The 23,292-nt window shown below is 46.7% G+C and overlaps 1 protein-coding gene across 3 annotated transcripts in view; it reads left to right on the top strand.

Moving 5' to 3' along the window:
* IGSF21 (immunoglobin superfamily member 21) overlaps window positions 1–23,292 on the top strand; it is a 421,781-nt gene that overhangs the window by 328,574 nt on the left and 69,915 nt on the right. For all 3 annotated transcript variants that reach the window (XM_075277850.1, XM_075277852.1, XM_075277851.1), the window contains exons 5-6: window positions 5,992–6,107; window positions 16,347–16,818. In XM_075277850.1, coding sequence (XP_075133951.1) covers window positions 5,992–6,107; window positions 16,347–16,818 — 588 coding nt within the window. The remainder of the gene's footprint in view (window positions 1–5,991; window positions 6,108–16,346; window positions 16,819–23,292) is intronic.

The following is a 23,292-nucleotide window of genomic DNA, read 5'->3' on the forward strand; positions in this document are numbered from 1 at the left end:
ACTTGTAATGGGGTACATTAGTGTTCCATAGTTTAGTTGGTACAAGTAGTCCTGCACCATGCACTGTTAATGCTTTGGAGGTTCCCTGGGAATTTACTATGCTTAGGATATGGGATGTGTTGGTGCATTTTTGTTGCATTTTTTTGCTGCATTTTCTTGAGACAACCCCTTGACTAACTTCAAAAGGAATGGGTAATATAAAGGAAGCTCTTCTACGTCTCGATTCCGCTAAATCCACTCCAGACTTTGGCAACATAAATTGCAGCTTTCCTGCAAAATGTGGCCTAAAGTGGTGGAAACCCTGACGGACTGTAGTAGCACAAATGTGACCTAATGTGAATATCCTGACTCTTCCTCCTACTTAGCAGCAGATCAACCCAAAATGTAGAATAACATAAAAGACGAGGAGGTCGATGCGACGACGTCGTGGAAAGTTTAAAGATTTGTTGTAAAATAAGGCGTTGCCATAAAACGTAAAAGACTCGCAACGATATATACGATACTTGAGGGGGGCGAGTGAGGAGGGATTGTTCATAGCAGGAGGGAATGGGGAAAAAAAATGATGGCACAGGAGTGAAGTTAATTAAAGGAGTGGGACTGTGGGCTCAGTAATAAACCTCTGTCTTGCCGCACTTTTATAGGCCCCCATAATTCGCCTTCCCTTCCCCGCTGTTGTGCGTACGGAGCAGGTAGGTCATTAAGGCCCCCGCCACTGGCAGCGCTGAGGAAAGAACACAAGCGGCGCAGTCGTCTTAACTGCCGGCCCCTTTTCTTTTTTACAGCTCTCTTTTTTTCCCCCCTTTTAATTGGCCTCTTTATGATCTGTGAGTAAAATACACCGGCAGATATCTGCGCTTTTATTGCCGTCTGTCCCCGGAGGCTTGGAGCGGTAAGAAAGAATACACTTTCGTCTGCTGCACCTTGGAAGGTTATTCCGAGGCTCAGATGCTCCCTGCGAGGCATAGCAAACAGTGGAGAAGAAATGAATCTCATAGGAACATATCTGACCCTTAAAGGGACACCAAACCTGCTCTTGTTCTATCCATCTGCTGTGCAGCCGAGTGTAACCAAGTGCTCTCTCGTATCGGCCATTTTGCACTGCAGAGCGGCTGACTGTACAACTATTGGCAGGCCAGTGACATCACATTCAGTAGTCACATGCCCCCTCTAAACGCAGCAGTTTTCTGGTTGACTTTTGCTCACTGGTGTTTGGTTCCTTGCCGTTTTTATTCTTCTGTTCTTTCTGTAATATTTATAACCTCTGCATTAATGAAATGAGCAGAACTGCAGTGTAAAGCATAGTTAGGACAGAGCAGCAGCCTGAGCCTGCGGGTGGGTTTTACACTAGCCCAGACTTAGGGGGAGTTCACACGGAGTTACGTGCCGCGAGATTTGGCACGTGTACGCCGCGTGACCCTTTGCGTGCCGTACATGCTCCCATTGAGTTCAATGGGAGCGGGGATCGTATGTGCCGCGCTAGTTTGCGGCCGTGAATAAATGCACGGACGCAAACTAGTGCGGCGCATACGATCCCCGCTCCCATTGAACTCAATGGGAGCGTGTACGGCACGCAAAGGGTCCTGCGGCGTACACGTGCCAAATCTCGCGGCACGTTACACCGTGTGAACTCCCCCTTAAAGAGATTCTATCATTAAAATGCTATTTTTTCTGACTAACACGCAGGAATAGCCTTAAGAAAGGCGATTCTTCTCCTAGCTTTAGATATATTCTCCGCACTGCCGTTTGGTAGAAATCCCGGTTTCCTTTGGTATGCAAATGAGTTCTCTTGCAGCACTGGGGGCGGCCCTCAGCACTCAAACAGCACTAGGGGCGTCACCAATGCTGCAAGAGAAATCTCCAGCGCCGCCTCCATCTTCATATGGAACGACCTCTCCCTGCGTCTTCTTCCGGTGCTGGGGTCAAACTTCTACGCATGCGCAGTTGGCTCTGCCATCGGGCCTCAAGCCTGTAGCCATGTTTTTGTGGCCGCTCACGCTCTGTACTCCGCTGAACTACAGGAGCGTACTGCACATGCACAATATGCTTGCGTAAACAGCCACAAAAAAATGGCCGCGGGCATGTGCAGTCGACTCTGCTCAAGGCCCGATGGCAGAGCCGACTGCGCATGCGAAGACGTTTGACCCCAGACGGTTGAGTGCTCCATTACGGCAGGGTAATATCGCAGTAAGGAAGGTATAGGCCAGCACACTTACAGTCTGTTACTACAGAAGACAAAGTGAACATTGTACTACGAGCTGAAACAAAAGAGATATAAGAAATTTACAAAACGGAAAAAAACAATTGTCGCTGGTGTTTTTTTTTTCTTCCTCTCATCGAATGGGCTTTACGAGGCGGAATCCACCTGAAGAGAGGTCATGACACTTCTTTTGTTCTGTAGCTGAAAAAATCTGATAGAGGAACAAATCTGACTGTCTCTCATTGAAATGAATGGAAGAGTTGGCAGGTGGTTTTTGAGGCAGATTCCGCCTCATATGTCCGCTTGAAAAAAAACTCAGTGTGAACTCACCCTAAGGGCTCTGTGTTCAGGTTTGATAGTCCGAGGCTCTGACACTCCTCCATTGTACTTGAAGTTCAATTTCATATTTTTAAAAATGACTTTGTCAAGGAGTTGGCGCATCTATTGGACTATCTAAAGGTATATGGTGCTTAGTAGGTGCTTAACATTAACACGGTGGCTGGTTTGATATAGAGTTTGTTTTAAGACAAGCTGGAGTCACTGGACATAGATGAGTCTTATGCTTGGTTCACATCAGCGCTTGGATTGCGTCTGGGGGAGTCCGCATGGGGACCCCCCGAATAGAATACAAACACAATTGCATGCGCTGTGCTGTAAAAACACACGGACCCCATAGACTATAATGGGGTCCGTGTGCTTGCCGCCAGATCTCTGCAGGAAACGTGGACAGGAAAGTAGTTCACTTTCCTGTCCGCATGATTCATGCGGGCAGCGTGCGGCAAGTACAGGGACCCCATTAAATACTATGTATGTAATTATAGTCTATGGGGTCCGTGTGCTTTTATTGCACACTGCTTGCAATTGCGTTTGTATTCCGTTCGGGGGGTCCCCATGCGGACTCCCCGGGACGGATTCCAAATGCTGATGTGAACGAGGGGTAAGATATCTATTGATACTGAATGACCACCGTTCAGGTCTGTGGACCACTTAGAGTAAGCTCACATGATGGAAAACAAAGAGAAATTACTCTTCATTTTCTGCTGCCAAATTCAGCCGCGGAATTGCCGCAACGTAATGTTGATACAGAACATTCCATCACGGCTTTCCTCTGCTGATTAGGTCTGAATGCATCGGCCTAATCGGCATGGACTACCGAGCCAGATCTGCAGCAAGATCGCGCAAGATGCTGATTTTTTTCTGCATCTTGCTGCAATCTCAACAATGGGAGGCAGATTCAGGGCGTATTCCACCCCCAAATCCATGACAGATTCCTACGTGTGAGCGTACCCCTATAGGACAGATGCTCAGTGTAGTCTCCCGATGCTCAGTTCTAACTTCTCTTGCATTGTGTTGTGCCCTGAATCCGAGGCCATACCCGATAGATTTACTGTTATAGAACAGATAGGAGGTCCAGGGGACCATTGAGGTCTTCTCCTGGGCTGGACCCGCCATTAAATACTGCATGATGTGCGCCTGCCAGGAGAGGAGATTTTGGGAAGTGGATAATGTGACATTTGTGTGATTTAGGCTCCACGTTTCCCGTGATTTACTGTTGTACCAGGTAAGTGAGAGATCAATTTACTAGAGATTCCCCAGACTTCATTATAGTGATAGAGTCATTTATCCTCAGCAGGCAGAGCAGCTCCAGAGATGGCGGCAGAATCGCCTCATTTGAATAGATTTAAATATTGAAAATACCTCATTTAAATAAATCTAAATGTTCACTTGTCAGAGCCGTGAGCTGTTTTATCTCAGCCTGGAAGGAGGATTGTCTCTCCTGCGCCCGTCTCTGTCTGTCGTGGTCTCACCACTAATCCGCTGCCACAGATCAGACCCTTCATGTCCTTCTCACTGGACGCCGACATAATGAGGCGGGTTGCAAATATTGTATTACCTGGATAAAATGTAACAAGCAGTCAGACACTTTGTAGTAGGGCACTACCCTCGCTTTTCTGCCAGGGAACGTCGTGTGATCTCTATGCTGCAACCAAGACCCAATGACGGTGCCAGTCCAAGTCCATACAATTGAGGGAACGGTCTCTGTCGATCTCCATTATAACCATACTTTGTAGATCAGAACAATGGCCAGGTTCCCAATGGTGGCATTGCTTGCCTCTGGGCATTAAGGAGTAGGGGTGAGGTTTCATTGCAGATCCCCAGCCCATACACTAAAGCGGTCTCCACATGAGGTCAGACCCAAGTCCTCTGTGTCTGGTGTCAAAGTCCAGGACTCCGGAGCTTCCAAGACAAATTCAGCTCGGGAGTCTCTCCGGCCCATTGGCACATGTCACTGGGGTAATGTCAGGCCTGCACTCACTCCTCTAATTGTTACTGTTCCCCTATATATCCCCCTATATAACCAACCTCTGACTCCTATTTACGGCTGGCACTAAGTACCATCCTGCTGCCCCCCCTGCATGGCATCAGGCCCCGCTTACGGTAGGTCTATGGTGACGCTGAGCTCCTTCCAACTGTAAGCAGGTAATCCTAATACCATAAGTGTTCAGCGACCAAACATAACTTTGATGAAAAACAAAGGGAACAAGCAAACATAAGGGAGTAAATAAAGTCACATTTAATAACAGTAGAGAGGATTACTTCCCTTACAAGTTTGCAGTCTCTGAGGTTGTCTGCTTCAGTGTATTGTGTCTATTAGAGATCATATTCATATGTTTGTAGCAGAAAAATGTGCAAGTAAGAAAGAATACAGAGCTGTAGACGTGAGGCGACAGATCAACAGACTGCAGAATATGCAATAATATCAACAATGCAGATTGTTCTCGTGAGGGCATTGTCAAGCAGTGCCAATATCTTCACACACAGATGTACAGAACCTGGTGGAATAGCCCCTCATTGCCTCAATAACATTGCTAGACATTATGTCCTAATCATACGCAGTGCTTCCAGTGCAAGCCACAATGCCCTCAACCAGTCACACTGCACCCAATGCAAGCCACAATGCCTTAAACCAGTCACATTGCACCCAGTGCCAACTACAATGCCCTAAACCAGTCACACTGCACCCAGTGCCAACTACAATGCCCTAAACCTGTCACACTGCACCCAGTGCCAACTACAATGCCCTAAACCAGTCACACTGCACCCAGTGCCAACTACAATACCCTGAACCAGTCACATTGCACCCAGTGCCAACTACAATGCCCTAAACCAGTCACACTGCACCCAGTGCCAACTACAATGCCCTAAACCAGTCACACTGCACCCAGTGCAAACCACAATGCCCTAAATCAGTCACATTGCACCCAATGCAAACCACAATGCCCTAAATCAGTCACATTGCACGTACGAGCCACACTATTCTAAACCAGCCACATTGCACCCAGTGCCAACCACAATGCCCTAAGCCGGCCACACTGCACCCATAGTAGGCCACAAGGCTCTAATCCATTCAACACTGGTCCCAGCGCCAGCCAAATTATTTGATCTTGTCACATTGAATCCAATGCCAGCCAAAATGCCCTAAACCAGTCACTCTGCATCCTGTGCCAGCCTCAATATCTTAAACTAGTCACTGTGCCCAGTACTACCCACAATGCCCTGAACCTGTCACTCTGCACCCTGTGCCAGCTACAATGCCCTAAACCAGACACAGTGCACCTGGCGCCATCTACAATACCTTTGAAATCTAATACTGCAGTCTTGTAACCAAGTAGACCTGATGTGAAGGATTTCTTGTACAGATGCCATTATTCTTGTATATTGTATCATGTTGATGTCTCTGGTTCTTCACTAATGGATATAATTATTAATAACAATGTATTTTGTCCCTACAGCTCCTCCTGTTTCCATCGCAGTGATCGCTGCAGACACCCCGGCGCCATTCAGCCGATACCAGGCGCAGAATTTCACTCTGGTGTGCATCGTATGCGGAGGAAAGCCGGCTCCGCAGGTCAGTATCCTCTTTCATTGCTGTTGATGGATCTTCCATCTTGTGCTGTTGTTTATATTATACACTTTTTCCACCTAAAAACCGCCTTCACCTCCCTGTAGTACTTGGGCACGCTAGGTATGCCAGTAAGTGGAAGAATCTATAGCACAGTATATAATTTGCAGTCATTGCAGTAGAAGAGAAGAAATAGTTTTGCCAAACGCCCTGTTGTGGCCATCAGGAAGGATTGTAGGAATCGATTTACTCAGCTCCAGATTTAATGAAATGAAGGGATTTGTCCTTTGCGCTCTATGGACTCTCGAGGACCATCGGGCGGGTATGGCGGCCAAACGCTGGTCTCATAGCCGTATCCTCGCCTCTTTATATCCTACACACTATCACACCCATCATCCATGCCCTAGCTGCATTCACCGCTACGGTCGGCACCTTGCCTCCCATTGTCATGCACGCGGCGAGCTCAGCTCCTGTCACAGGAGATTTCCACGTCTGCTCCACGCTTGTTGTGATAAGTATTTTCACAAAGTCGACACTTCTAGATAAAACGAGAGCAGAAAAAATGAGCAAACATCATTATGAGTTCTTGTTCCGTCTGCTCGTTGCCTTTCACGGCGGTGACAATCCAGGCAGCAGCCTCCTATTGACGGAATCGACCTGCTAAATTAATACATCTTAATGTGCTTTGTAGATTGGTATCGAGCTCCGTGTTGCTGCTTTTATCCGCTCTCCTTTCAGCGCCGCTCACAAGCCTTTCCAATCAAGGCATCTCTTGTTTTGTGTTGCACAGCCTCTATCCTGCCTATTATTCATCCTCTGTAATCGGAATGCATAATTTGGTCTCTTGCCCCCTCTGCGGCGCGCGCCTTGTGACGGATGCATAGCTATGTTAAAATGCTATTTGGAGAGGAAAGGAGAAAAAAATAAAGCCTCATCGAAGCCGCCTGTGACTTACCGAGTCGTTCAGATGAAAAAAAAACTGCTATTTGACGTTAAATGCTATTATTCGGCCGCCATTAAACCCTTCTTAAAGCCGCATTCTCTCTTACCGACACCTGCTATTAACACGCTCCTAATAGCACCTTGAAAACACTTTTGGCAGAAAGGAGAAGGAGTTTCTGCTGTTTAATTGACACCGAGGAGATGTTTTGTCCTGCGGCCCCCGCTGTGGATATATTGAGAGAGATTATGGCGTTTCTATGTACGGACGGCTTTACGGCACAATGGACACGTGTTATGGGAGCGGATACATTACACTCACTGTTGTCTTAATGAGCGGCTCTTTACCTGATTATAGTCTGGATTTCAGCCGCTTGTTTCGTGCTCCAGTTACATTGTTCTGCTGAATTCTGAAGGACTGATGCATGGATCCAATGATGACATGGCGGGTGTATGTACACCACCGAATATTACAGAGCTTAGGCCCCAGGAACACTCCAGGGCGCTCATCAGCAATGAGATTCCAGTTCTATGCAAATATAGATTAAAGAATTGTAAGGCATCACCTATCCACAGCAGAGGGCGCCTGTGACAACCCAAAGTGGACCCTGTCTCCAAAAGTTACGAACAGGGCCCCAGTCACTTCCATGCTGACATACACCTGTACCCAGCTTTGGACTGGGACTCCTTGGGTCCACCAAGCCAATGCAGAACACATACACATCTACCATGAATTGCATCATAATCATCGTGCACACAACACATATCATCAATGAGGACAAATACATTATTATTAGTGAAGTCATACTAAATGTGGTTGTTTCTACTGGACCTTAGGGGCCCTGTTCTATTAAGGGTTACTAAGGGAGGATCTGCTACTCTGGTGGTCCAGTCTGACTTTACAGGTAACCACATGAGAACCTCACACTGCCCCCAGACCTAATACTACCCAGGCCAGCAGTGCACATTGGACTATAGAAGTGGTGACCTCCATGTTTAGCCCCCCTAGCCCCCGGATTGAATTACTGGCTATAAGATTAGCTCACCATCTACTTACATGATGACTCCTCTTCTTCTTGCACTTGCATGCCTCTCTCTGCCTCAATCTACCTCTGCAGAATTTGGGCCTTTATAGACTATAGTAAAGAGTCGGATTGTCCTGCAGCTGCAATGATGCTCCCCTTTTTTTAGCAGTTTCCCATTGCTTTTCCCACAGTGATGGTGCAGTGCGCGGTACCCCCATATATTTCCCCTTTGTAGTACCAGGCACACTTCTACACCGTGCCTAATAATCAGAGACCATGAACATTATCTATTACACAGTTGACCCCTGCAGTTTGTCTTGGAACAAGGTGAACTAATAACAAAACCATCCCATCCCGTCCATTGTGTTGTGAGAGTGGAGCGCGCTCAGTTCCCCCTCCTTGCAGGCTTTATACACGCCTGCACCTTGGGGTGTAACAAACCATCTATTAGACTGTGACGAGTTATAGCCCAGCTTATTACAGCACTTCAGGACCCGGATGCAGTAAATGATGGACCTACAAGGCCGTCTCAACACTTGTCCTCTAATCCTATAATCCAGAGTTTTAATTCTGGGGAAAATCAATTTTTAGACATTAAAGGTTTCAGTTGGCAAAATGCAAAGACTCGTCCCTGGAATATGGAGGGATCTGCGACCCTACGACAAGATCTGCACATTGAGAATTAATTAGACTTCATTGGCAGCTGTCGGGGTGAAAGTTTAGAGGATACGGATTAATTCTGTAGAGCGTTGATGAGGAGGTTAAATCATTGACGTTTTGTTCTTGCCGTTGTACCACCATCTTCATTCAGCTGTGTCAGAAACAACTTTATCTCCTGCGGGAATGTCCAGCTGTCCGGGTCACACCACGGCTACCTGTCTGATAGATTTTACATGTAAGGACATGGTGTAGCGGCAGAGGCATGCTCTGTGTTATAGAGAGTCTGTCACCAGAACCCGGCATATGAAGGTAGTCCTGCTGGTATATACAGTGGGGCAAAAAAGTATTTAGTCAGTCACCAATAGTGCAAATTCCACCACTTAAAAAGATGAGAGGCGTCTGTAATTTACATCATAGGTAGACCTCAACTATGAGAGACAAAATGAGAAAACAAATCCAGAAAATCACATTGTCTGATTTTGTAAGAATTTATTTGCAAATTATGGTGGAAAATAAGTATTTGGTCACCTACAAGCAATCAAGATTTCTGGCTCTCACAGACCTGTAACTTCTTCTTTAAGAGTCTCCTCTTTCCTCTACTCATTACCTATAGTAATGGCACCTGTTTAAACTTGCTATCAGTATAAAAAGACACCTGTGCACACCCTCAAACAGTCAGACTCCAAACTCCACTATGGTGAAGACCAAAGAGCTGTCAAAGGACACCAGAAACAAAATTGTAGCCCTGCACCAGGCTGGGAAGACTGAATCTGCAATAGGCAACCAGCTTGGATTGAAGAAATCAACTGTGGGAGCAATAATTAGAAAATGGAAGACATACAAGACCACTGATAATCTCCCTCGATCTGGGGCTCCACGCAAAATCTCACCCCGTGGGGTCAAAATGATCACAAGAACGGTGAGCAAAAATCCCAGAACCGCACGGGGGGACCTAGTGAATGAACTGCAGAGAGCCGGGACCAATGTAACAAAGCCTACCATCAGTAACACACTACGCCGCCAGGGACTCAGATCCTGCAGTGCCAGACGTGTCCCACTGCTTAAGCCAGTACATGTCCGGGCCCGTCTGAAGTTTGCTAGAGAGCATTTGGATGATCCAGAAGAGTATTGGGAGAATGTCCTATGGTCTGATGAAACCAAACTGGAACTGTTTGGTAGAAACACAACTTTACGTGTTTGGAGGAAAAAGAATACTGAGTTGCATCCATCAAACACCATACCTACTGTAAAGCATGTCGGTGGAAACATCATGCTTTGGGGCTGTTTCTCTGCAAAGGGGCCAGGACGACTGATCCGGGTACATGAAAGAATGAATGGGGCCATGTATCGTGAGATTTTGAGTGCAAACCTCCTTCCATCAGCAAGGGCATTGAAGATGAAACGTGGCTGGGTCTTTCAACATGACAATGATCCAAAGCACACCGCCAGGGCAACAAAGGAGTGGCTTTGTAAGAAGCATTTCAAGGTCCTGGAGTGGCCTAGCCAGTCTCCAGATCTCAACCCTATAGAAAACCTTTGGAGGGAGTTGAAAGTCCGTGTTGCCAAGCGACAGCCCCAAAACATCACTGCTCTAGAGGAGATCTGCATGGAGGAATGGGCCAACATACCAACAACAGTGTGTGCCAACCTTGTGAAGACTTACAGAAAACGTTTGACCTCTGTCATTGCCAACAAAGGATATATAACAAAGGATTGAGATGAAATTTTGTTACTGACCAAATACTTATTTTCCACCATAATTTGCAAATAAATTCTTACAAAATCAGACAATGTGATTTTCTGGATTTGTTTTCTCATTTTGTCTCTCATAGTTGAGGTCTACCTATGATGTAAATTACAGACGCCTCTCATCTTTTTAAGTGGTGGAACTTGCACTATTGCTGACTGACTAAATACTTTTTTGCCCCACTGTAGGTAAGGGTAACCTGAATCAAACCGTGTTCTCCTCTTGTAAATTGTTGCCTCTATTACCATGTTTTTGTCAATACGCAATATGGTGAAACCAGGGCAAAGCCATGTAAATCTTTAGAGCAACAACAACACCTATATTGACCCAAAGAGCTAATTTGTATTTGGCAAAATGGTGATATCTTGGCAGCAATTCTCAAGGGGTAAACACTGTTAGGGTCCATTCACACGGATTAAACGCGCGCTCATTTTGGCAAAATACATGTGTAAAAAAATGTCATTGAAGTCAATGGGAGTCTTATTTTTACACGTGTATTCTTTACATGTGTATTTTGCCAAAATGAGCGCGCGTTTACTCAGTGTGAATGGACCCTTAGACTGAGGCTCCACGTTGCAGATTTTGCTGTGGTTTTTTGAGCAAAACCTGAAGTGGATTGAGCAGAAAGGAAAAATATAAGGGGTCATTCACACGGAGGAAAATGGCGCTGATTCTGCGATGATAACTTGCGGCAGAATCAGCGCTGATAAAAAGACTCCCATTGACTTCAATGCATTCCGTCTTCTGCGCAGATCACATTGAAATCAATGGGAGTCTTTTTATCAGTGCTTATTCTGCCGAAAGTTATCATCGCAGAATCAGCGCCATTTTCCTCCATGTGAATGGACCCTAAGAACTTCATATATATTTACCATTCCCTGGCCACACGCAAAGAGTAAGGGGACGACGCTGGGTATTCCCAGGATGTAATAATCTCTTGCAATCTACATGACAGGAGTTCTGTAAGGGGAGACCCCACTAAGGAGCTGGCAGACTCCTCATCTGGAACGCAGGAGAATCAATAGAGACGTGTGTATAACAGACAGCCGGCGCAGACGTCCGCACATGCAGCTTGTCAGGGGTGGCAGACATGATCTCAGCTTAATCAATGGTACAACAAGCCACAAACTGCACCGACATCTCTGCTGAGAGACGTCTATTGTACGGATGTCACCGACAGCAGCCCAATATTCATTCTACAGAAGTCGTCCTCTGTTCACACCTGATGTTCCAGGTCACTGGGTGAGCCGAGGAGATAACTAGCTAGCACATTACCCAGATAATATTACCCAGTCCTAAGATGTCCACGCACAGTAGATTAAGGGGAGGATAACCTAATAAATATACTACAGAATCCGGGGATAATTTGCTGCAAAAATGGCGTACACTTTACAAGGCTAAGGCCCCATGTACAGAGCCACAGCCAAAAAATCAGATGGAAAAGACTACGATGGAGATCATTTTTTTGTCCTCAGTGTTTTTCACAAAAAGTCGGCAGATCTGGGGCAACACCAGTGGCGTAACTACCGTGGTAGCAGCAGTAGCAGCTGCCACAGGGCCCGGGCCATTAGGGGGCCCGGTGACAGCCGCTACCGCTGCGGTTTTTTTCAATAGGCAGTTACGGGCCCTATTCACTTGCCGATCCTGGCTGGGCCGGGATCGGCAAGTGACTCCGCGGGCCCCACAAAGGCTATCATTATACTCGGGGGTCTTTGCAGACCCCCGAGTATAATGACCGGCAGATCGGGAGAGGTAAGGGAACATAACAAACAGTGTTACTTACCTCTCCGCGATCCTGCCAGGCCTCCGTCCTACTGTTGTCTGACGTCTCTGACGTCACATGAACCCGGCATGCTTCCCGGGTCATGTGACGTCCGACGTCATTAACGAAGGACGCAAGCACAGGAAGACAGCACAGCACAGGAGCCGGGGAACAGGTAAGAAGCAACAGTGGTTTGTTTTTTTTAATGTTTTTATTCCCCGGGTCTCCGATTATTATACTCTGGGGTCTGAAAAGACCCCAGACTATAATAATTGTTTATGGGTGTCCACAGAGGGACATAATACTGTGCGCAGGGGCCACTATTGGGGTTAATAGTGTGTGCAGGGGCCACTATTGGGGTTAATAGTGTGTGCAGGGGCCACTATTGGGGTTAATAGTGTGTGCAGGGGCCACTATTGGGGTTAATACTGTGTGCAGGGGCCACTATTGGGGTTAATAGTGTGTGCAGGGGCCACTATTGGGGTTAATACTGTGTGCAGGGGCCACTATTGGGGTTAATACTGTGTGTAGGGAACACTATGGGGGATAATACTGTGTGCAGGGGACACTATTGGGGTTAATACTGTGTGCAGGGGACACTATTGGGGTTAATACTGTGTGCAGGGGCCACTATTGGGGTTAATACTGTGTGTAGGGGACACTATGGGGGATAATACTGTGTGCAAGGGACACTATTGGGGTTAATACTGTGTGCAAGGGACACTATTGGGGTTAATAGTGTGTGCAGGGGACACTATTGGGGTTAATAGTGTGTGCAGGGGACACTATTGGGGTTAATAGTGTGTGCAGGGGACACTATTGGGGTTAATAGTGTGTGCAGGGGACACTATTGGGGTTAATAGTGTGTGCAGGGGCAAGTAAGGGACATAATAGAGTGCGGAGGAGGGGGTCGGTCGAGGTCTTCGGCGTCAGTTGGGATGGGGGGGGGGCCCCATGTCAAAAGTTCGCCACGGGGCCCCGCCATTCCTAGTTACGCCACTGGGCAACACGGTGGCTCAGTGGTTAGCACTGCAGTGCTGGAGCACTGGATTCGAATCCCGCCCAGAACATCTGTAAGGAGTTTGTATGTTCTCCCCGTGTTTGTGTGGATTTTCTCCCATTCTACAAAAGACATACTGATAGGGAAAAAAATTGCAATGTGTAAACCCATTTATTCTATACACTCAGTGGGTGGAAACCCATCCTTAGTTGTTCCTGTTCACACAGCTGGTGGGTTTTATACCCGGACATTGGGTAACAAAGATTCTGAGGCTATATTCACATGATAGTAAAAACGGACATCACACGGCAGCAGTAATTTCATGGTCAGTGAATGGAGGCGATTCTCATGACTGAGAAAACGGCAAGAAAAATGGACCCAAAAAATGGAAAACCAATCTGCTTAAAAGTGGTTACCTGCAGTAACTATAATTGACTATAACAGAGTATAGATTCTAAAGGGGTCTGCTGGGTCTCCGTCCGAATCTCATGACTGTGAAAATGGCTGCCCCTGGGGTGCAAGAAAAATGGATGTTTTTCATGGCCGTTTTATGCCTCTGTTGCGTGCATCTAACTTGGACTGGGTGCACACGGTGCATTTTTGCAACATACAAAAAAATTGCATGCATTTTTATATAAGAACTGCACACATTTTTGAAGAACGCATATGCAGTTTGTCGGTTTTCAGCACAAATGCAATGTGTGAACCCGGCCTAAAGAACATGACCTGAGACATATTTATTGAGGGCGTATTCAGACGGTCCCACTAAAACTGTATCAGGAACAAAAATGGATGATTATGTAGATAATCTGTTTTCCCTTAGTCCCAACAGCGGCACAAGGCACTCCCCGTATTGTGCCGCTGGTGGGACGACAGGGAATGCCTGCTTATGTTATGTATTCGTATATGAAATGTATTTCACATGTAAAGGGTTTTACCACATTGAACCACAGCAGACTGCTCCATGTGAATATACTCTAAGGGCTTATTCACATGGTCCGTCACACAGTTATCAAGTAATCCACACCTTTATTTGATGTAAATTGTCTATGCTGGGGGCTTGTTTTCTCGCTTCACTTTATTCATGTTGCATTTGCGCCATTTTCCCCTCGCCACTACTATATGGCGGGGAAAGGAGGTGCGGCCTAAGTGGAGTTTCTTTTCTCACCATATTTATAACTTGTGCCTATCTAAAAAGGCCCAAATGTTGTGCGGTACATGTCACACAGCCTTGGAATCACAAAACTGGGTGCTACATTTTATGCAATATTTATTATACAAGTGTATATTTTAAGAAAAATAGTCCCAAAGCGCACATGGCCAAAAAAAAACGAAGCATCTACAGTAACTAACGTGCTCAACAGTTCTTAAGAAACTGCACCTATTTACTAAATAGCCACTACCAGCAGAGACAAAAGGCGTAAGTGCAAAAAATCTGTATATTCACACGGCCATAGTATGATGTGCACTGCCTTTGTCTGGCAAAACAGAAGTAGATAGCGCCATGTGGATAGACCCATTGTAATTTATGGGTTCTACAATAGCCATTATTCACTGCCATGTAAATAAATGCTGCCCCTGGACTTGCATGGACAGACAATGGTATGGCCATGTGCATAATTTAAGAACCCCTGCACATGACCGAGTGTGTATCCAATGTCGGGGTGAGTTTGCAGCAGAATGCAGTCAGATGACAATCGTAGTGACATCTGAGTGTTATCTGAATGAATCCCAGGATGCATTCACATCTATGACTAAGGCCTCGTGTAGTCAGCCGCAGCCAAAAAGTGCTGCCTGACAAACCGTGGGGGGAAGGTTCCAGGTTATCTCCAGTTAAAGGGGTTCTCCCATCTAAAGGATCCTATCTATACTGCTAGTTTATGTGGATTTAAGACTTTTTCCTAAATACATTGCTTAAGCAAAACTGCTTTATTTGGCTACTATCTGAGATTATTCACTTTATTGTTTACACTGTGTTTCCATAATCACAGACTGAGTGCTCGGTGCTTGTATTTCTGAGCTGTTTATTTCTCCACCCAGGACAAGTGACGTAGCTCTCTGCTCTCAGGAGGGGAGGGGGAGCTGAGTGCTCGGTGCTTGTATTTCTGAGCTGTTTATCTCTCCGCCCAGGACAAGTGACATAGCTCCCTGCTCTCAGGAGGGGAGGGGGAGCTGAGTGCTTGGAGCAGCTTGTATTTCTGAGCTGTTTATCTCTCCTCCCAGGACAAGTGACGTAGCCCCCTGCTCTCAGGAGGGGAGGAGGAGCTGAGTGCTCGGTGCTTATATTTCTGAGCTGTTTATCTCTCCATCCAGAACAAGTGATGTAGCTCCCTGCCCTCAGGAGGGGAGGGGGAGCTTAGTGCTCTGTGCTTGTATTTCTGAGCTGTTTATCTCCGGCTCTTCCAGTTATCAGTCAGCTAATTTAATTTTGCTGATAAGGGCTGAGACAGGGAGTCCATTAAACACAGACCTAAAAGTGAGTATATTGCAAGCTAACTCATGGTCCTGTAGCATGTAAGTTTGGGATTCTCATCACCTAAAAAATCCAGCTCTGCTACATCAGCTTCATATTGTGCATCTTCCAGTGATACTGTGCTAATTTATTTACCACCATCCTTCATTACTGACTGCAAACATTTATTGCTATGAAGAGAGATAACAGCGCTGGCTTTGTCTGTGAGATAACAAGTGAAACCCTCCCACCAATTTACCGAGAAAACCAGGAAGTGAACACAGCACACAGACTGCATGGTGCTGAACGGGCGAGTTGGGAATAGCCCTATAATGACATGGGAATATCCCGGTCAAAGCCTCATGTAGTCAGCCAGAAAGCCGAAAACCATGGCAGAAACGCATGGTGATTTCTCCCATAGCACTTTCACAGAAAGTCTGCAGCGTTTTCCTCTGCGAACTTTCTGCTTCCATTATACTTATAGGAAAACCGCCGGCGTTTTCGTAGATATAATTTTCATGCAGATCTGGTTAAAAACTACATAAAAATGCTTGAACGCCATGAGCAGTAGCTTGGCCAATAATAGGTTTCTTTAGACGAGTATAAATGTCTGAGAAATGTCTGAGACGTCTTCATGTCATATTGTGGTTTCTCTTCCAGGTCTACTTCAAGAGAGACGGTGAGCTGATCGAGGTCGTCCCCATGTTGGATCCCCCAGCTGCCGCAGCCGGACTACTGAATAACCGGGGGTCCAGGAACCTCCTAAACCGAGACATGGATGATACTAAAATGCAAAAATCCCTTTTACTGTTGGACACTGAGGAGCGGGGATCAAACTCTTTCACCGAAAACCCCTTCCGATCCCGTACGTCTGACCAAGGACCTATGTTAAGCCCTGTGACGGAGGCGATTCCAGAGACAGTGGTCAGCCTGGAGTTTCCCCGCTGGGTCCACAGTACAGACCCCACTTATTTCTTCCACCAAATGCATCTTCCAATGAGTGATGGGACCGTAGAGGTTCGAGCCATGCTCACCTGGACCCTAAACCCACAAGTGGACAACGAGGCTCTCTTTAGCTGTGAGGTGAAGCACCCGGCCCTCACTATGCCCATGCAGTCCGAAGTCACTTTAGGTAAGAGAAACTTTATGGATTTTACTTTATGGACTTTTCATTGTATTTTCATGATACTGCAAACTGGAGTGTACACAGAAGAGAGGGGAGAGAGAAAGCCACAGGCATCAGAATGGCGCCCCCTACTGTTGTGGTATGTCTGTATTCATGTAGGGTGAGGACCGTCATGTGAGTTGTGTAGTCCCATGACCCTCTGGCCTCATTAGCCTGACACTAGGTTCACACTAGCACTAGGTTTCAGAGGACCAGGACAGGGGTCCTTTGGGTGTCCATTTTTTAAAAAATTGAAGGCAAAGACAAAAAAATTGTGCATTCTTTTAGGCGGCGACTGTGAAGGAGTCTTCCAACGTCAAGAGACTCTGATGCAGATGTGAACGCGGTCTTACTTATATATCATCGGACTAGGCTGGGCACGGTCACAGCTTCTTATGGGTCCCCCTGTAATACCCCCTTGCTAGGTCAGTCCCTGGGGCTTGTGACTTTGGGGTTGGAATGATTTGTAATATCAGTAGCTTACATAGACATCAAGAAGGAGGGTGGTTGCAAAAATAATGGCGGCAATTTTTGATTCCCTCTATGCAAGAAAACTGACTTAGGCTAAGGCCCCACGGGATGATAGGCAGCGTTTAAAGCGCTGCGGGAAAAAAACGCATCGAGGTTCTTACCGCAGCACTCTGAACAAAAAGTTCATGGAGTTTTCCTCCGCAGACTTTCTGTTCTAGTTATATCTATGGGAAAGCCGCCGGCGTTTCTGTAGATATAATTGACATGCTGCGATTTCCAAAAAGGAAATTCCGGTTTTGGAAATCACAGTCTGTCCATGCTGCGGTTTTAAAGGCAATGTGGGCATGGGATTCGCATGAATCCCATCGACTTTGCAGGTAATGTAAAATGCAGCGGTTTTGCAACGTGAGGCCCCGACCTTAAAGAGTAAAAAAAATAAATTAACAACAATTACAACTTTATTTGTGCTTGCCCCTGCCTACAGAGCCCACTAGTCCTGCTTACAGAATACTGTAACCCTTTCAGCAACATTGTTTTCTGCAACCCTCCTTACTTGACTAGATACTGACCCGCTGCTACTTTGTAATTTAAGGGTTACCTTTGTCCTTTATTCTGGAGCCTTGCTATTGATGCTCTACTTTTAGGATAGGTCATCATTACCTTATTGGTCCAATATCCGACCCCTGGACTGCGGCACTTCTGTGAGCTCTGCAGTTCTCGATGACCAGACACAGCGCCATACACCCTGCAGTGGCTGTGCCTGGTACTACACTTAGCTCTTGAATAGGACAGCGCTGAGCCTGATAAATAATGAAGCGACCACGTTGCTTGTCGGGCACTGCAGCCCCTTTCCAGACGCTATTTATGGGGGAGACACCGGCAGGTTATCGATGGCCTATCCTGACACTTTCTGCTGACGTCCCAATGTCAGATTGTAGATAAAGGTCAGAATTCGCTTTAAACATTTTATTGTTTTCTGTGAAATGTATTTAGTTTCATTGACTTTGGAAAATGTCACAGATAAAACGTGAAAAACCGGACACCTTGTTAATATTCTCGTAAAATTGGAAGAAATGACTTGTGCACCGTGTGTACAAATGAGGTGAAGTCTTGGAGTCTTGTCCTTTTCAGGTCTGGATTTATAAGATGCAGCAGATTTTATTTCAGCTTTTAAAGTTCTACTTTTTTTATTTTACCTTCAAATGTAAGATAATGAGCGACAGAGAGATCGGAATATCTAACTCATGGCGTCCTGCAACCTGTACGGTCTGCCTGTGTATACTGTATTTACAGATTGTGTCCAATTTACCCCCAGGTAGGTTGTTGTGATGGTCCCCGGGTACAGGATCCCCCTCCATGATCTCAGTAGTGTAACCACTTGGTCCAAGAAAAGGTTATAACAAAGCTCGTGGTGGTGTCTCATCGGGGATGGCGGAACCTCCTGGGGAGATAATGTGGCGTAATAGCCTCATAGACAAAGTCATCTTATAGGACTCAGATACCCACTATCTATACATAAGACCGATGATACGCTGGGCAGTGACACACTAGCTCTTAGGGTACAGAACAATGACACGCGGACACTTGGGATACTGGACAATGACACTTGGGGTACAGGACAATGACACACTGACACTTGGGGTACAGGACAATGACACTTGGGGTACAGGATACTGACACGCTGACACTTGGGGTACAGGACAATGACAGGCTGACACTTGGGGGTACAGGACAATGATGCACTAAGACTTGGGGTGCAGGATAATGATACACTGACACTTGGGGACAGGACAATGACACGCTGACACTTGGGGTACAGGACAATGACACACTAGCTTTTAGGGTACAGGACAATGACACACTGACACTTGGGGTACAGGACAATGACACTTGGGGTACAGGATAATGACACGCTGACACTTGGCGGTACAGGATAATGACAGGCTGACACTTGGGGGTACAGGACAATGATGCACTAAGACTTGGGGTGCAGGATAATGACACTTGGGGTACAGGACAATTACACACTGACACTTGGGGTACAGGACAGTAACACACTGACACTTGGGGTACAGGACAATGACATACTGACACTTGGGGTACAGGGCAATGACACAATGACACTTGGGGTACAGGACAATGACATACTGACACTTGGGGTACAGGGCAATGACACACTGACACTTGGGGTACAGGACAATGACACACTGACACTTGGGTACAGGACAATGACATACTGACACTTGGGGTACAGAGCAATGACACACTGACACTTGGGGTACAAGACAATGACACGATGACACTTGGGGTACAGGACAACGGTGACACACTGACACTTGGGGTACAGGACAATAACACACTGACACTTGGGGTACAGGACAATGACACTTGGGGTACAGGATAATGACACGCTGACACTTGGGGGTACAGGACAATGATGCACTAAGACTTGGGGGACAGGACAATGACACACTGACACGGGGTACAGGACAATGACACTTGGGGACAGGACAGTAGCACACTGATACTTGGGTTACAGGACAATAATATGCTGACTCTTGGGGGATAATAATACGCCGACACATGTGAGACAGGACAGTAACACAATGACATACTGACACTTGGGGGTACAGGACAGTAAGACACCAGGTGTATGAGTCTCGGATACATATAACGTCTCGGCCGCTGCAGTCTTGGACTCGCCTCATATTGCCGCTGATGCAGTAAGGTAAGACTCCCTTTATGATAATGGATGGTCATATTATAGAGGCTGATTTTCAGCGGCTCCATTTCCATTAATATTGCATAGATTGTAATATATTAAAACCGGAGTCACCTCAAGCAGCGGAAAATGAGAATTAGGTAAAGCATTGTTATCGAATTGAGAGTAAATCTATAACTGGCAGAGAGCGCATGATGATTATTCCTTGTAATTGTAACATTTAATGTGTGTCAGGCGGCCGGGACGCGGTAAACGTGTGGACAGACAATGAATCCCGGCATTACAGAGTAACCTTTATAAACTTGCTATTTAAAAGACAAGATAGGGATGAACTCTCAATTAGCCGGTGCAGCGGATGAGACATGCGCGGTGCAGACGCCGTCACCTCTCCTGCCGGCTGGCCCGCGCTCGCTGTATCAGGGCTTGGATGGAATTGTAATCCGCAGACTGGAACATTGTCCTTAATTATTCCCTTTTATTATTTATTTTTATGACATGGGCACGTTACGGCACTGTCCCCGCGTCCTTCAGATGACACCCACAAATGTGCTGACGGTTTTATAGCGCCACAGATGTCCTGCGATAATACCGCAAGGCGCAGGGTTCACGGTTATCTGCATCACTCAGAGGGAATGTCTATGAGACATATTTTACGGGCAGAAAATATCAATATATTTCCCCAGCCCGGGCCCCGGCGGGTTCTAAAATTCTATTTTACGCACTTAAATAAAAAAAATTCTGTGCTGATACATTGTAACAAACTACAAGGACAGGAGGGGTGTGTGCTACAATCTACTCTCCTGCCCACATGGTTCATGCGGGCAGCGTACGGCAAGCACACGGACCCCATTATAGTCTATGGTGTCCATGTCCCCATCCTGGTGCTGTATCACACGCCGTAGCTTCCAGTCCTCTGATACCGAGTGTATAATGGCCACTTGTAACCTAAGGGTGAATTCACACTGAGTAAACGCTAGCTTATTCTGAACGTAAAACACGTTCAGAATAAGCGGCGTCTAAAGCAGCTCCATTCATTTCTATGGGAGCCGGCATACGAGCGCTCCCCATAGAAATGAATGGGCTGCTTCTTTCACTCCGTGCAGTCCCATTGAAGTGAATGGGGAGTGCCGGCGTGTACGCTCCGGCATGAGCAGAGCTTGCCTTATACGCCGGCACTCCCCATTCACTTCAATGGGACTGCACGGAGTGAAAGAAGCAGCCCATTCATTTCTATGGGGAGCGCTCGTATGCCGGCTCCCATAGAAATGAATGGAGCTGCTTTAGACGCCGCTTATTCTGAACGTGTTTTACGTTCAGAATAAGCTAGCGTTTACTCAGTGTGAATGCACCCTTATGCTCCTTTCTGGCCGCTGCCTCTTGGCTTTCAGTGGTCGCTCTCCAGGGTGCTGAATCCAGGGCGGCCGCAGTGTCCCCACGAGCTGTAGCCCCGCGTTGCAGTCAGGTTGCATTAGGTAATGATGCATTTTTATGGTTCTTGTGTGAGTGCTGGCGTCTCTTCCTCCTCGCCGTCCTTGATAGAAATTTCCCAATTCTAATGAGCTTTGTATGCAGATCAGGCCGTTTGGTCTCATTCGTTTACAAACCATTAAGGTTAATGTGCTTCTTGTTTAAAGAAAGTCTTGAATTAATAGAGTACACTCCAGAAGCTGCTGAGCCGTCCCAAGATCATGCCATCCTGCCCAGGATCTGCCGCCGACAGCTGGCGAGTGTCATGTGGATAGCAGGGTAGGAAGGAGTTAATGGGACTTCCCAGGCCAAATAAATCAGGGGCAGAATAAAAGTGTTACTGCGTCCTTCTGCCCCCTCCATCCCGGGGCAGGCCGGGGTCTTCTCCTCTGATCTCTGGTGCTGGAGCAATGATGTCAGCGGCCGCTGCACCAACCACTGGCCTCAGCATTCCCGGCAGTAGGTGGTCAAGTCATAACCGCAGCGCTACAATGTCTGACTACCATCGTGGGAGCATTGGTGAGGTGAGAGGGGAGAAGGGGGCGAGTGATGTTCCATTTTTTATTGTAAACTAGTGCATACCTTAGTCCTAACCTTTAAAAAGACATGGCTAGTGATCCGTCGTATACACGAGCCATACCCAGACCTAGGTCTCCATTTCTGGTGCTCCAGCAATGATGTCCGTGACCCCGTCAGCCACCCACTGGCCTTGTGCAATAGTCAGACAAGTTATCACTCCCATTGCAGAACGCATGCGACCGTGATGTGACTGACTGACACACAAGGTCAATGTCATGCACCAGCTGCCCTGTAGGGGACCACTGAAGTTGTGAAGGTTGCCTCTGGAGATGAGATGTTTTGTACCTTCCCTTTGCTTTACACTGCAGCACTGCTTGTTTTTCTTTTTACCTGCAAAGGGACGGTACAGAAGCCTCAGTCTGAACCTCTGCTGGATCTTAGACCACCTTGGACTACCATAGACGATGCAGTTACCTGTTCGCTGTGAAGCCCTTCCAGTCCCTACCACAAGGTGGCATCATGTCCTGGACACCAGGCAGTGCTGACACCAGAGAACAGTAACGGACGTGCTATGGAAGCTGCAGACATCACATACATTGAGGATAAGTCGCTGAATCCTGCACTTGTACAGATGTAGCAGAGTTTGGTGTGCCCTATTATTAATGTGTTACAGTCAGGCACCTAGTTATAGGGGGTCACTACTGGGCCCTGGAGCCTCAGGGGGTCCAAAGGCCTCTCTACAAAATAAGAAGACTCCTATAGTATATAGAGCACATGGTGACACATTTTGCACTGAGTCCTAGAGGTTTCACGCTAAGACTCTGGTTCACACAGCCTCACATCCTCCTTGTGTATTGCTATAGCTTACACACCGTCATCTCCTTCCCCCCTTAGATGGAGTTTAGTCATGGGAAGACGTAGGTGGGTGGAGAATAAGTAAATGGCGAGCCAAGACTTAAATAGCAGCTTTATCTGGAGCGGATTCACTGCACAGCTGCAGCTACGTCACCCGGAGATACAAATGTGAACAGTGTCATCATAACACCCATAACTCGCTGAAGGGGAAATGGAGATCAGGATGCATCACATGACAAGCTTATATATATACTGTCTCGGTAGAGAGTATCACACATCAGAAACACTTTATTACTTTATTTCAATCCTTCCCTATTGTTAAGACCGCCGCTTACTTGTTTCCTTCTCACAGCTGATCATTTGTTACAGTCGTATCCGGTCTGTGAGTGACACCTCCTGGACTCCAG

The sequence above is a fragment of the Leptodactylus fuscus genome, chromosome 6, assembly GCF_031893055.1.
Source record: "Leptodactylus fuscus isolate aLepFus1 chromosome 6, aLepFus1.hap2, whole genome shotgun sequence".
NCBI lineage: Eukaryota > Metazoa > Chordata > Amphibia > Anura > Leptodactylidae > Leptodactylus > Leptodactylus fuscus.